Genomic DNA, 14,085 nt, shown 5'->3' with positions numbered 1-14,085 from the left:
CGTTTGGCATGCCCATTGACCTTCCTGTGGATCTTTCTGCCATCGATCTCATCGCCAGAGTCCTCCATCACATCCGAAAAGGTATTGTTGTCCTCTTCCTCTTCTTCATCCTCGTCATCATCATCCTCCAAATCCTCTACAGAAAAGTGAAGGTCCTTAAATGTGCTCTTAGGACCTATGTGATGGGTATCTTTATTGAGGAAGCGAGAGGCGATAAAATTTCCATCAAAACCAAAGGGATCTGCCTCGTCTTCAAAAATGTTTAACTGACTACTAGGGATCACTGATCTGAAAATGTCGACTGTAGTAGGCTGATCCAGAAGCTGTCCTGCCATATCTGTAAAAATGATGCTAGTTTCTTCTTCCATAATTCCTTGTAGAACAGAGTTACACATAAGGACTTTGACAGGTAATAACACCCCCGAAGGCCCTTGGATGTTGTAAATCTGCTCGTAACGGATGATGACAGGCTCGCTCCCCTCTGGTAAAAAGTGGTTTGAGATCAGTGTTGGATCTATCATCAATGAGAATTGTGTTAGCTTTAACTCTACAGGCTTTGTTGTAGAAATAGTAAAAACCTTTTGGAACAATGAAATAAACCTGTGGAAATAATCTCGTATGCCTCAGGCGTAGTTGCAGCTAAAATGATTTCATCTAAAACTATCAGGTCTGTCTTCTGAATGGTGATCTGAGTCTGGTTCTCTAGTCCGATCAACGGCATGTATGTCCTAACAAACTCAGCAGTGACAAAGCATTCACTTTCTGTACTCTATAGTACCATTATTATCATTGCGGTTGTTAATATAAAGTGGATAGACAGTGTTCTTGTAATGACAAGCGATGATATGCCAATGGCGATATCTATGACCAACCTCAGGCATATATCCGTCAATGGAGGAGATAAGGGGTACGGCTCGGCTGATGATAGCTGTCATCAAGGGCTTTGGGGTGTCTTCAGTGAGGTGCATCTGAAAGGAGTCGTGGGAGACTACGATCGCAACCGGAACCGAACCTGATTTGTTACATTTGTTACAATGTTAGAGAATGGAATGAAAATTAGAGAGATAAAATCGAATTTCGGCCGAGTCACAGGCACGCTAGTTTTTTGACGAAGTGGGGACTCCACTCTGTTGAGCGGGGAAAACCTGCAGTAACTTTAAACAAATCAATTGGCCACCCACTAATCCCGACAGCTGAATCAATTGATATCTTTACCATTTATATCCGCAGCATGTCCCCTTCCATCTCCACAGAGCTGGTTCCAGACAGCTCGAGTGACCTGGATAGTGTTGTTTAGTCTAGCGAGCGTGGCAGCAGAGCTCTGGTCCCGTGGTAATGATTCCTCAGGACGGATCATGAGCTTTGAGTGGATACGAGCAAATGTCTGCTTAATAGTGGCAGTAGTTGTATCAGCATTCCCATTACTGATGGATTGGTTTCGTTGTGAGTCTACGATAGGCGACATTATGTTTGGTGAAATGATAATTGTAGAAAGTTGCTGAATACTATTAAAAAAATAAAAGTAGAGAACACAACCTCTGGAGAGGATGAATGAGTGAATGAATAAAAGGATGAAATACAGAATGAAGCAAGAAAAAAGAGAAGAAAGGAAAAAGGAAGCTTTATTGACAGTTGGGGGACATGTTCACATGGGAAGACGAGGATCATGGAGCAAGCCACTCTATTAAAGCTACTCGTCTACAAGTTCTTTCTCACCTTTTGATATTCTGAAGCTTCTATACACCATTCACCGTTTGTATTTCATTCTTTCTAATTGGTTTCCTCATGCTGCTCACTCGACCGACGTGTTTCCTCAGAACAACCACTTTCAATTTCAACTCTACTCATTTGTTGCGCCCGCTGTCCACAATCGATTCCACAACCTCTGCTACTGATATCATCCATGATTGGAAAGTTACTGTCCTTAAAAAATCTGTCCTGGTCGAACGCGACACAATCCGGTCCCAGACCGTACATCAACTAGCTATGACCCTTGACAAAACTACTCCTTCTTCACAATCACCGTTGTTTAAAAAGGGTACAGTCCTGCCTGTCAATTGGCACCATATCTTCTTCCCACCCATGATTGGTGAAAATGATCTGGGCCAAGATGGATATGAAATAACCCACGCGCCTCCTGCACCCTTCTTGGCACGTATGTGGGCAGGTGGTGGTGTGGAACAGAATCCTTCTAATCTGCTTCGTATTGGACAAGAAATATTGATGAAAACGAAGTGCACTGGTGTCGATATCAAACAAAGCCGATCAGGCGACACCATGGTCTTTGTCAATCTTGAAAAGCAGATCGAGAACGAGAGCGGCTGGGCCTTGACAGACACTAGGACTTTGGTTTACATGGAAAAGGATCAAAAGAAGAGCACCCATACAACCCCCAAAGTTGTCAAACGTAAATCTCGCTTTTTGTTATTTTTTTATGGAATCTCGTCTTTGTCATCTTTTCCCGGATCGACAAGATAAGCTGATGTTTTTTTTTTTTTTTTTTTCTTTTTTTTGGATAAAGCCCGGAAAGAGGCTGATTTTTCCGCGATGATCCATCCCAGCACCATCCTTTTATTCCGTTATTCTGCCTTGACGTTTAACAGCCATCGCATCCACTTTGATCATGAATATGCCAACAAAGTTGAAGATCACCCAGGTAAACTTTTGGATGTTATTATACTTTGTTAAATTTATTTGTTCGAAAACTTTTCGCTTTAAACTGAACACAAACAATTACCTTGATAAAAAAAATGGTAAGGCTGTTTGGTGCATGGTCCTTTGACAGCGACCTTCATGATCGAGAATCTGCGTCGACATCTCAAGCCAGGATTGATCATCAAAAATTTTCATTATCGTGCACTGAGTCCACTCTATGTCGATCAGCCCATCAAAATCTGTGCGAAGAGCATGTCCGTCGTTCCTACTATGGATGCTGATGTCGCTGAGAGCTATGAGGTCTGGGTTGAGAATCCACAGGGTGGTTTGGCCATGTCTGGCACCATTGAAGTTGTACTCGAACAGAAATCTTAGCTCATCTGCTTTTATTGATTCTACATTTAACTAACTAATAAAAAAAATCTATAAAACATCGAATCTATGCAGTTTTTCAATGGGGTATATTATGAAAAGTATTGTATCTTCCACCCTTATAATCATACACGCAAGTTTCTCTTTATGGAGCCCAAGTCTCGCGATGATAATCAACCTTCCATGCCGCCTTCTTACAGCTTTCCCCAATCATATTCACAAATGCATCTGGACCACCTCCAAAGACGAGTACATCGCCGCCTTGGCCTACTAAATTATCGTTCATGTCCTCTAGTCCTATCCCCATTCCCTTCAGCTCTTGAATATGATGGTTCACTTGGATCCTACCACGCAAGAACGGAATGCTTTCTTTAGGTACCTCGGTAGTACGATGACTATTATTATTGCCATCGGAGGTACGACGGTCATAAAGCAGAGAGCGATCAACTGCTGCCTCCAAGTCTAATGCACTTAAACCATTCAAGAGATTCTTGTATGCGTCTCTAGCTGATAAATTAGATCGTTTTGTGCTTTTGCTTTTCGCAATCGATCGTTTGTCTGAACGCCCAAACAAGTTGGTGCTCCTTGCTACCCACAGTCCCAAGTAACCGAAGACGCATGCGGATATGATGTGAAGGAATCCAGGAAGCATAGAATACGACCACAAACAACGATTGGTCATATGTTGATCATGCTCTATGGTTGTTCGACACCAATGTGTTTCGCCCCTATATGTTCCCTCCCAGGGAATAGCTCTGGCCCATACATAAATAAACATAGGAACTATCAAAATAAGTGTTGTTGCTACTAGATCCTTTTTGGCATGAACTGTAGCAATGATGGACGAGGATGCTGCTGGGAAGGTTGGTAACGCTCTGTGGCGATAGATCGCATCATGATCTGCTGCTGCAGCTGCAAATGTCACAATCGTCTGTGCCTCTGGGGCACATGGGGACGTATTGCTAGTGAGGGTGATAGAGCTAGCGCTGGAGCCCGCAGACACAGCTGTATCCGCTTCCATGCAACAGCCTTTGCCACGGTCATTACGTCCACTACAATTTGTTGATATTGCACCGTACCGCGATTTGCCCTTGAATCCATATGATAACAACGATGTCGACTCGCTCACTTTAACCTTGACGCTCTCAACTATATCTCCGTTCTCTTCATTTTCGATGCGCCCACAGACAAATTCGCTCGAACACTGTCCACTTGGACACTCGACCGGTGGAGTGCCCTTATCTGGTCTGGAAATATAAATCTGAGTGTGCAACCAAGAATTGAATCGATGGTCATGTATGATACGATGCATAAAATCACCATATGCGTACAATTCGCTCTCATATCGGAATGTGCAAATCAGATAGACTCGAATTGTTTCAGGATTGTCCAGCACCTTAGCTGCAGCTTCGATCTGTGCCGCCATTGCTTTCAATAATGGCATGAATGTAGTAATAGCAGCGCCCGCAGAAAAAATGACCATGTATTTAGTACTGAGGTAATCATGGTTTCGGTCACCAAAGACACCATCCACTTTAGCCTTTAGTAGTAATGGTCTATCCTGGTCCTTCTCCCTTTCGCAGCACATGTTTGCGAGCGCACCTGTCCAACTGGTCCTAGTCTCTTGGAAAGTCCTGATGTAGAGTGTCATTGAGTACGGATCCTCTGCCCAGTAGGATGCAATCGTGAATGGATGAGGCACTATGCTCAACTCGGGGATCTCCACATTCACATAGTCGCCTGGATAGTATGGCTTCAAAGGCTCCATCCTATCTCGAGAGCTCAACACCATAGTCAAGATATCGGCCTCTTTGTTGAACGAACATTCTACCTCGGGGGCCATGGAGATAGATTGGATGAACTTTGGTACAAAACGGTCTGCAAGGTAGAGACATACTGAGGGGAGTACATAATACCAAATCATGTAGTAAGGAAAATGCATCAGTGTGCCCACAAAGGTGATAACTGTGAATACGCGATGAGCCGTGATAAAGAGCAGGTAGCAGTTCCTTCGGACGCACTCTAGCGCGGTGACCGCCAGACCTAGTAATGATGCCTACAAAACAAAAAACCTCCTTCCTTTTCAGTGTGAAGCTCATGCTCATTACATGCACTACAAAACAGAACACCGATGACATGAAGTTGCAGACAATAAGCGTTAGCCTTCGTTACTCACCAAAGCTGCAAGGGCAAAAAGATTCTGCGGTCCACGCGTATTGCCATCAAAGTTGAAGTTTTCCCAGAAATGGTTGATGTGTATGTAGTAGAGGATATAGCACATAGTGTGAAGGACACTCCAAAAGACAAAGAGAAGACCCATTCCTCGATGCATCGGTAATAGATCTGCATAAGTAAACCCAAGGGCCTGAAGCATTGATCGCCTGAGAATTAAGAGTAGCAGCATGCCACAGCACCCCATCGCAGCGTATCCACTGCCAAATGCAACATATGCTAATCAGAGATTGAGTCATCCCCATTTGGCAGAAAGCAAAAGATGAAATAGACATTCCTCCAAATCAGCTGAGCAGTTTTTTAAAATAATAATCGCTCAAAGGATGTGAAAATACCATCAATCTTACCAGTGATTGCACCATAGAGCCCCAAAAACTTGACACCTCCCGGTAAATACACTGCTATGGGTTGAATGAACCACATCAAGTTCAAGACAAAGGCCAGAGCGACGAGCGCCCAGTAGCGGCCTGTGTATCCAAGCCATGGGTCATGTTTATCCCATTTCGAGATCCCTTTACGTTTTTTGGGTGCAGCTGTCGAGACCTTGGCAATGCTCTTTTGAAAGAGAACATCTGCCTTATAATAATGCCCCCAAATGGTGATGATGTGGCTGACAAATGCGGGCGTGACAAACAAGAGTATAAAATACAGATCTCGTTTGTTGTAGTAATAGAGTTCACGAATACCTGTACTTGTCATCCATGTTAGCCGAAAGTCAACAAGGAGGAAGAGTGTGAAGACAAGCACAGAGGCCAATGCGATTGTTTGGAACCTCATAATCTACAATACACTGACGTAGTTGTTCGGGTGTGAGGCATGAGATAATGAGAAAGGACAGGCTGATGGAAGTGGCAGAGCAGTCAGTGATGAAAAAGTTGATGGGCTGAACCAATATGAAAAGAAGGGACGGACACAACAGCAAAGCGGGTAGGAAGATTACCAATAATCCCGTGTCTTTTGGCTGTAGGCGTTATAATGATCAAAAAATTAAAGGATAGCAATGACAGAAGGAGGAGAGAGTAAAGAAAAAAAAAAAAAGAGAAGAAAAGAGAAGAAAAGAAAAGACCGCCGCGCTTTTAAAAGTGGGAAAACAGTTGATTTTTTTTTTATTTAGCTTAGCGATTTGTTTGTGGGAAATGAATGCAATGAGTAATAGCTGTTATCTGAATAGGTGTATGAGCATTACTTTATTCTTTATCAGATGGTTTGTTTGTTTGTTTTATTGCCTGAGACCAACTTTGCTGGGCGTAAAATAAAAGGTGAGGATCTGATAAAGTGGATCACGGGTGCCTTTTTCTATCCAGGCAGGTTCAACTTTACAAACCAATTTCCTTCCCTGAATAATCCGATGCATCTTCTTCCTTGTCTTAATGGCTCTTCTATCTAAATTGAGCACATTAAGGTTTCTTTTATAACGGACTATTGAAATCATGTGTTTTCATCAGGCATTCCGTTAGCCTGAATGGTGGATACTTCTGTCGTACACGCCGTACACGGTTCCTCTTTTTAAGGAATGGAGGTAGGTATATGATGGACATATCATGGTATAGTGCTCTACTTCTTTTCTCCCACAGCAAAAACGACTGAGATAAAAGAATAAAAGCGGGCCGCTCCCCTGCAATGTGCATGACTTAGAAAAGAATTCATTATAGCCATTGTGTTAATAAACATAAAGTCGTTCTTTACATTTTAATGGCGAAAACGAAAAATGAACACTTTTCCAATTAAGCTGATGTAAACCCTCGATATATACAAATTTTTTTACGAATACTTCCTGTGATAAAAAGGATAAGAACAGAGCCACGTCCAAGTGTTGACAATTTCGTTTTCTATCAATTGCTATACTGGCTACATTGTCCAGGGCCATCTGGAGCACACCCTGTAGCGTCGCGGAGCGTCATCAATGGTCCTTCCGATATTTGTAACAGCGTTAACATCCAAGGTGGTTGCCGGATGTTCTGCTCCTAATACAGCTCGAGTTCCTGGAGCAGAGGTCACCGTTGGGTCATTTGAGTCTAAGATGAATTATTTTTCATCTATCTGACAACATGCTATACAGTGAGGAATCCGTTCTTTGCCTTAATCGTGGATTCCTCAATAGGATACAAGTGTTGATGTTAGTAGGAAATAGACATTCATGACCAAGGCAAACATCTTAGCCCTCTAAGATGCCACTAAAATAGCGCCACTAATATTCAGCTTGAGAGCTATCGAAGAATGACTATCGGCTAGACAACGTCTTCTGAGAGTGTAGACACATCAGTGTGGAAATGCTTGCAGCTTAAGGAAAGCAATGTTCAGGACACAGTATTGCGTGGCAATAAGCTTACAGCGAAGTTTTAAGTTTAATCGCAGCTACAAAAAGCAATACAAAGGGCAACGATGTGGCCAAGAGTGTTGAGTGCTGGGTGGGGGAGATTTAAAAACTGGACTACTTTATCCCCTGATGCCCAAAGTTCCAGTTGCAGGTAGGGTCACTTATGGTCTGCGAGTTCTCCATCTTTGTGCATCATCATGATACTACTACTCTACTACTTATGGCAGATTGTGTCAGATAACGGATTGATAACCTGCTTAGACTCCACGCACAACATATGTAAATCCTTGAGACATGATGCAGGAAATGGGTACACCTTTTCATCTTCCTGAGAAAAGAGCAGATAAAGAAAGGCATACTCATTGTTCATAAAGTGAGCCAATATAGATTATATTGTTATTTCAGGGCCAGGGTCTTCCAATTAAAGCAGCTGAATTTTTGAATCCAAAACTCCAAGTTCACGGTGGATTGCAGCTCATTGCAAACCGATGCAATGAAGTCTATGTTCCCCGGCGTAAATGGCTACTACTACTATTTACATGTAGGAAACAGCAACTTGCAGGGCAAGTCCGATGATCAAGATGGACTGATAATACCACATGCAAGCATTTAGCAACGCTATTTGCTACATTTCTCTGTTGTTTGAAGAAATTATGTCAGAGGATGCGGATATGATGGCACATGTAAGGAACTGAGTCGTTCCTGATGACCAATACGACTAGAGTCTTCGCAAAAAGTCATAAACTGGATATATTTTTCATGCTTTTAAATTGAATAGAATACTTCCATTTTTAGATGCAAAGAAAACACGTACAAACTCAAAATTTAATTTTAACAGAAGCGTTTTCTGCTATCCTCTACCACATTAAACATGCTTCCAGTATTTAGCGTAAGATCCACCATCTAAGGACCAAGGATAACAGCCTCAGCTTGTTCTTGGTTTACTACTCTAAGGAGTTCTGCATCCCACTTACTGATGTCGACTTTGAAAGTGTCATTAAGGTCCACAATAGGCTCTTCCTCATCAAAGACCTCTTGATAAACCTCCTCGGCTATTTCTTCCTGTACCCAACTCCTCTCTTTATAGTACCTCATACCAATTCTCACCAAGTTCTTCCATACAGAGTAAAAGACTTTACACGGACTCTGGCAAAACAAGCTTAGTGGCCTTCCCTTCAGCAAGATGGATGTCATTGTCACCGTTGCCTTCGAAGCGATTATGTTTTTCATTACGGCCCAGATCTTCTCAATAGGTTGTAGCTCGCAACGGTAGGGTGGAGTCTTGAGGATTTCATGTCCACCGTTCTCCTGGGCTATTTTAATGATAGAGAAGTACGACTCGTCAGGAAGAGCATTAACCAATCCCATAAGCTCGTCTATATTCAGTGCTTTCACATTTCCCCCTGTTGGAATAACAATGTCCTTGTCCGTAAGCCACTCTTTATGGTTTTTACAGTGTCGCTCCTGGTTGGTCTTTTGTTTTTCTTGTGAAAGTGATATGAAGCACCATCAAGATAGAGTTTACAAGGCACGAGTTCCATCTTATTGAGATTTTCACAAAGTCGCTTAAAAATACTAACGAACAAACTAGCGTTGACGTTTCCATGATAACCGTGATCTGTTGCCACGACCGCTGCATTCCTGATCTCCTCAGGCACATCATCTCATAGTTCAACCCCTTACTCTTGACCTTTTTTTGATTAAGGATTTGGTCCTTTTGATAGGCATACATACATGCTATCCTTAACGACTTTGCCTTCAACCCTTCTAGCGACTTCATCATAGTATACAACGAATGTTGCGAATATAACCATGATTAGTTTGCTTCCTGCATCGTTTATGGCACCACCGCCACTTTGCGCTCAACCTCTTACTGCAGCGTAGTCAATATGGCTGTAAGACTCGTCCAAGCTTGTTTGTACATATTTAATTACTGTCACACAAGTATTTCTCCCTTTATCTATCAGAATCGATAGCTCCTTCGCTCTGTTATCTGTCTTCTTAAACCAATCATAGACTGCTGGCAGTGCATTCATTATAGCATTATACGTATGAGCTAACATCGCGTATTCGTCTTGAGTAACGGGCGCTTTACTGCGTGTAAATGCCTTTTTTTTCTCTCCAATCTGTTCGTTTGACAAAAATGGATTAAAATTGAGGGTTTTGGGACGCTCACCGAATTGCTTTAATGAGGGAGAACCCCTTGACTCGTTTCTAGGAGGAGTAATCCATTGATATTCGATAGGAGACCTAATGGGGTGAGATCGGCTTCAGTGGGCGGTTGTGGCGATCTTCGAGGTGGAGTGGAGGTGTACCTGAAATCGTTTGTCAATATTTCCTTTGCTATACCAATCACCTAGGCCATTGTATGAGGGTAGGCTACTGATATCAAAAGGCGATGAGATTGAAAAATGAGATCGAGAATGATGGTGTCCATTCCTAGCAAATTGATATTTTTAATTAAAAACGACGATTGAATTGATTTAGTGGCCATGGCATCCAATTAATTCATTCTATTCAAAAAGTATATAGATTTCTGTCTCATACATAAATTTTTATTTTCAGATTCAGTTTATGACTTTTTGGCGAGGTTGCCAGAATATGTAGTTTGCAAGCAAGCATAGAATCAGCCTGGGTATAACATTCTACAGTGCCTGTTATATATTTGACATTATTTTCTTTGTTCACTCTTGAGCTGATTTGGTGCAAGCCTTGTTGTGCCGTTGTATAGATACAACAAGCGCATATTTCAAACCCATTGAAACTTGAATGTTTGTATCACTGTTCTACCTAAACTAAGAAGAACCTCCGCTTCCTCAGACATTGATTGCCTCATTTTATCTTCCTTTTTCTTTGTCTCTCGACCTTCACTTGAACACTGGACAACATTCCTATTTATTTCCTTACCTTTCTCTCTTTCATTAGTGATATTCAAATCAAATCTAATATACCAGCCATGGCTATCTACCAATCTCCTATTCCAGACCAAGTCATCCCTCAGACCAATGCTTATTCCTTTGCTGTCTCCAACCCAAACAGCATGAAGGATTCGCATCCAATCCTTACAGATGCTCTGACAAAGAGAGTCATCACTTTCGGCGAGTGGAAGCGTGATACCCGCCGTTGGGCCACTGGTCTCCAGTCTCTTGGCTTCAAGCGTGGCGATGTCGTGGCACTCTTTTCATTCAACCAAGTCGACTACTCCATCACTATGTTTGGCCCAATCCTTCTTGGAGGTATCGCCACCACTGTCAATTCAGCCTACACTGCAGATGAGCTGGCTTTCCAGCTCAAGGACTCAGATGCGTCGGTCATTGTCACACACCCTGAACTACTTCCTGTGGCTATTGAGGGAGCCAAGAAGGTTGGCCTTCCCCTCAGTAAGGTCTTTTTGTACGGCAACAAAGAAGTCGATGGCTTCAAACCTTATAGTGCTACCTTCCCTCCAGAAAACATAGCTGAGGACCTGTTGGCCCCTGTGGAGGATCTGAACGGCCAGGCTGCTATTGAAAGCATTGCAGTGATTTGCTACTCCAGTGGCACCACTGGTAAGAGCAAAGGCGTAGAATTGACGCACTTTAACCTGATTTCCAATATCATGCAAATCGCATCGGTAGAGAGAGGTATCGACATGCTGAAAGTCACCGCCTTGGCAGTAGTACCGATGTATCACGTGTAAGCGAGGAGTCAACCTCTATCTTGTTAAATAGAAAAGAGTCATGCGTGTTACTGTTTACGAGCCATTACTGACAAAAATGAGGGGTGTCGATTGGAATCTACGTTAGTTATGGTATTCAATTCCACATCATACATGGTGTCTATAATGTAAGTATAGTTTATTGTGAGTTTAGTTACAAGGATAATGAGATATCAGGGACCAATTCAATAAGTGGAGGATATAACAATTCAAACACCCATCCTAAAGCCATGCTTTTTCTTTACATCTACATCATATCTTTGTTGGTATTCCTTGTTATACAGGGCGTCAAGACCGTTGTCCTTCAAAAGTTTAATCCAGTTGACTTCCTGAAAGCTATTCAGGAATACAAGAGTAAGTTTTCTTATTTTTCCTCAATTTATTTGGATAACGGGCTGGCTTTTGATATTCTACAAACCTATTAAATTTGATATTTCAGTCGTGTCTCTCAACTTGGTACCACCTCAGATTCTTATGCTGGTGAAAGCACCTATTGTCGATCAGTATGATCTCTCAAGCCTCCGTTTTATCACGTCTGGTGCTGCTCCTTGCTCGCGTGAATTGAGCATGACTCTCTTAAAGAAGTTCCCCAAAATCCAGCTTCGCCAAGGGTATGGGATGTCAGAGTTGTCCTCTGTCTCGCACCTAGGACTATATAACAGGGCTATTCATGGCACCGTTGGACATGTGTTACCTAATCAAGAGATTCGATTGATAGATCCTGAGACGGGAAAAGATGTCGGGGTAGGAGAGCGCGGAGAAATTTGGGTACGTGGACCAAACGTCATGAAGGGCTATCGCAACAATGTCAAAGCGACCAAGGACACAATCGACTCTGAGGGATGGCTACACACTGGAGATATTGCTACTGTGGATATGGATGGGAACTTTTTCATTGTAGACCGTCTGAAGGAGCTTATCAAGTATAAAGGGTTCCAGGTGGCGCCTGCAGAGCTGGAAGCTTTATTGTTGGATCATCCGCTGATTATAGATGCAGCAGTTAGTGGTATCGAGAACAAGGAGCAAGCAACAGAAGTGCCTCTTGCATTTGTAGTGAAAGCACCTGGTGAAGGCCAAGCCTTAACAGAAAAGGATATCCAAGACTATGTGGCCTCGAACGTCGCAGCACATAAGAAGCTGCGTGGCGGTGTCCGCTTTATTGAGGTAATCCCCAAGTCTGCAGCAGGCAAGATCCTCCGGAGGGAACTTCGGGTGCTTTTGCAGGAGCCTATCATGGCTAAGCTTTGAATGGAATATAGAAAGGGGTGGCAAGGATGGTGAAGTTATAACTAAAGAGCCTTGTTCAACAGTCCATGTTTGTATGAAACTTTATTTGTATACTGAACATTTGCAATGCGCTAAGCACGTGATTTTGCCCCCCAGTTCTAACCCTAAGACCTTAAAGGCAGCTCTAAAGTCTCTGCACATCGGCCTAATAATACTGTGCATCTTTGAAAGGTGATGGTCGATTTCGCCAAGAGTCGATGGGATTCTGGGACATAGAACCTAGTCGGAAGACGGTTCTCCGAATTTGAAAGCCAACAAAATCGTGATGAGAAAACTGGGAGACTTTCTCGCGAGCCATATCAGGGTGCCTTTCTAGGAACTAACGTCGCTGAAATTAATTTGGACGAATCCCTATGGATGATGTTTGACTGTATTATTGCCCCACAGGATCAACTTCAGAAAGTATAAAAAAGGGACTTTGCTTAAAGTCATGGGCACGATCTTGCGCTGGTTAGTTCAGGTTCAGGAAATTTTTGGCCATAGATTTATTTGTCGTTAATCTTATTGTTGATGTCATCAGCAGTTGGCTCCTTGATATCTTTGGTTGAAACTGCCAAAGAGGTAGTGTTTCTGAGATTATATCTCCACCATGATTGTAGTTCTTGCCTTGTTCTGGAATTCTAGCGCACCTACTCAATAGTGTCGCTTCATTTCTGACGCTGTTTGTGGTACTGTAATTAACAAGGCGATAACCCTGGGAATTGTGACCTGCTGTTCAAAATCTCTCTTTTTTTTTATAGACCCGGATAATTCACCCGTTTGATGAACTTTAGCAGGTTAACACTGACGATTCCCTTAGTGGGAATGTCCCTAATACAAGAGTCCCATCAGACTTCGTATGAACTGCCTCTATCGTCATCAATGGTCCTTCCGATATTTGTAACAGCGTTAACATCCAAGGTGGTTGCCGGATGTTCTGCTCCTAATACAGCTCGAGTTCCTGGAGCAGAGGTCACCGTTGGGTCATTTGAGTCTAAGATGAATTATTTTTCATCTATCTGACAACATGCTATACAGTGAGGAATCCGTTCTTTGCCTTAATCGTGGATTCCTCAATAGGATACAAGTGTTGATGTTAGTAGGAAATAGACATTCATGACCAAGGCAAACATCTTAGCCCTCTAAGATGCCACTAAAATAGCGCCACTAATATTCAGCTTGAGAGCTATCGAAGAATGATTAACGGCTAGACACATGCAGCAATCAAGGTTAGTAGCCAGAATCAGTTCAAGAAAAGCACCAATTCAGTATCCTGCTCCTTAATTGAATCAGAGATATAGGAGAAAAGGAACCAAATACTGGTTCTTACCAGTTCTAGGAAAAAATTATAGATATTCATCAGTGCGTGTGGCTTCTTGTGAAAATTCAACTATTCTACTTTTTTTTTTGCAAGTTGGTGAACCATAGAATGCATGCAACTGGGCTACATCAAAAAAAGGGGGGAACATGTGCAGAATGTGCTGGTTGTTCTGTTTCATTTCATATTATTGAAAGTGGCGAAATGAACCTTAGTGGCATATCCGAT

At 42.5% G+C, this 14,085-nt stretch overlaps 6 protein-coding genes across 6 annotated transcripts; 2 read left to right on the top strand and 4 right to left on the bottom strand.

Annotated features, from left to right (window-relative positions):
- Positions 1 to 423: 423 nt before the first annotated feature.
- BCR41DRAFT_380681 (hypothetical protein) lies at positions 424 to 1,605 on the bottom strand. Its single transcript, XM_022027272.1, has 3 exons — positions 1,216 to 1,605; positions 873 to 1,012; positions 424 to 769 (listed from the first exon to the last, which is right to left on the bottom strand). Exons 1-3 carry the CDS (start codon positions 1,463 to 1,465, stop codon positions 548 to 550), a joined length of 612 nt encoding a protein of 203 aa, XP_021882265.1. The 5' UTR covers positions 1,466 to 1,605; the 3' UTR covers positions 424 to 547.
- A 381-nt stretch (positions 1,606 to 1,986) lies between these two features.
- BCR41DRAFT_304053 (hypothetical protein) lies at positions 1,987 to 3,030 on the top strand (the record flags this gene model as incomplete). Its single annotated transcript, XM_022020745.1, has 3 exons — positions 1,987 to 2,407; positions 2,522 to 2,656; positions 2,759 to 3,030. 3 exons carry the CDS (start codon positions 1,987 to 1,989, stop codon positions 3,028 to 3,030), a joined length of 828 nt encoding a protein of 275 aa, XP_021882264.1.
- Positions 3,031 to 3,101: 71 nt separating this feature from the next.
- On the bottom strand, positions 3,102 to 5,264 carry BCR41DRAFT_38448 (hypothetical protein). The gene has a single exon (XM_022027580.1). It carries the CDS (start codon positions 4,967 to 4,969, stop codon positions 3,173 to 3,175), a length of 1,797 nt encoding a protein of 598 aa, XP_021882263.1. The 5' UTR covers positions 4,970 to 5,264; the 3' UTR covers positions 3,102 to 3,172.
- Positions 4,967 to 5,732, bottom strand: BCR41DRAFT_351541 (hypothetical protein). The gene has a single exon (XM_022023812.1). It carries the CDS (start codon positions 5,444 to 5,446, stop codon positions 5,186 to 5,188), a length of 261 nt encoding a protein of 86 aa, XP_021882262.1. The 5' UTR covers positions 5,447 to 5,732; the 3' UTR covers positions 4,967 to 5,185.
- On the bottom strand, positions 5,468 to 6,266 carry BCR41DRAFT_38417 (hypothetical protein). Its single transcript, XM_022027535.1, has 2 exons — positions 6,200 to 6,266; positions 5,468 to 6,098 (listed from the first exon to the last, which is right to left on the bottom strand). The coding sequence occupies exon 2, from the start codon at positions 6,034 to 6,036 to the stop codon at positions 5,560 to 5,562; it is 477 nt and encodes a 158-aa protein (XP_021882261.1). The 5' UTR covers positions 6,037 to 6,098; positions 6,200 to 6,266; the 3' UTR covers positions 5,468 to 5,559.
- A 4,169-nt stretch (positions 6,267 to 10,435) lies between these two features.
- On the top strand, positions 10,436 to 12,575 carry BCR41DRAFT_321297 (hypothetical protein). Its single transcript, XM_022021433.1, has 4 exons — positions 10,436 to 11,251; positions 11,362 to 11,401; positions 11,558 to 11,627; positions 11,713 to 12,575. Exons 1-4 carry the CDS (start codon positions 10,533 to 10,535, stop codon positions 12,519 to 12,521), a joined length of 1,638 nt encoding a protein of 545 aa, XP_021882260.1. The 5' UTR covers positions 10,436 to 10,532; the 3' UTR covers positions 12,522 to 12,575.
- Positions 12,576 to 14,085: the final 1,510 nt, after the last annotated feature.

This window comes from Lobosporangium transversale (genome assembly GCF_002105155.1).
Source record: "Lobosporangium transversale strain NRRL 3116 chromosome Unknown BCR41scaffold_14, whole genome shotgun sequence".
NCBI classification, from domain to species: domain Eukaryota; kingdom Fungi; phylum Mortierellomycota; class Mortierellomycetes; order Mortierellales; family Mortierellaceae; genus Lobosporangium; species Lobosporangium transversale.
The sequence above is the reverse complement of the archived record's forward strand: the minus strand, read 5'-3'. Positions and strand labels throughout refer to the sequence as shown.

Coding starts and splice junctions, on each gene's coding strand:
- BCR41DRAFT_380681 (XM_022027272.1), bottom strand. CDS start 1,465: ATGTCGCCTATCGTAGACTCACAACGAAACCAATCCATCAGTAATGGG. Junction 1,013..1,215: donor ACATGCTGCGGATATAAATG/GTAAAGATATCA, acceptor GTAACAAATCAG/GTTCGGTTCCGGTTGCGATC. Junction 770..872: donor TTGACGGATATATGCCTGAG/GTTGGTCATAGA, acceptor ATGGTACTATAG/AGTACAGAAAGTGAATGCTT.
- BCR41DRAFT_321297 (XM_022021433.1), top strand. CDS start 10,533: ATGGCTATCTACCAATCTCCTATTCCAGACCAAGTCATCCCTCAGACC. Junction 11,252..11,361: donor GTAGTACCGATGTATCACGT/GTAAGCGAGGAG, acceptor AATCTACGTTAG/TTATGGTATTCAATTCCACA. Junction 11,402..11,557: donor TCATACATGGTGTCTATAAT/GTAAGTATAGTT, acceptor CTTGTTATACAG/GGCGTCAAGACCGTTGTCCT.
- BCR41DRAFT_38417 (XM_022027535.1), bottom strand. CDS start 6,036: ATGAGGTTCCAAACAATCGCATTGGCCTCTGTGCTTGTCTTCACACTC.
- BCR41DRAFT_351541 (XM_022023812.1), bottom strand. CDS start 5,446: ATGGGGTGCTGTGGCATGCTGCTACTCTTAATTCTCAGGCGATCAATG.
- BCR41DRAFT_38448 (XM_022027580.1), bottom strand. CDS start 4,969: ATGCATTTTCCTTACTACATGATTTGGTATTATGTACTCCCCTCAGTA.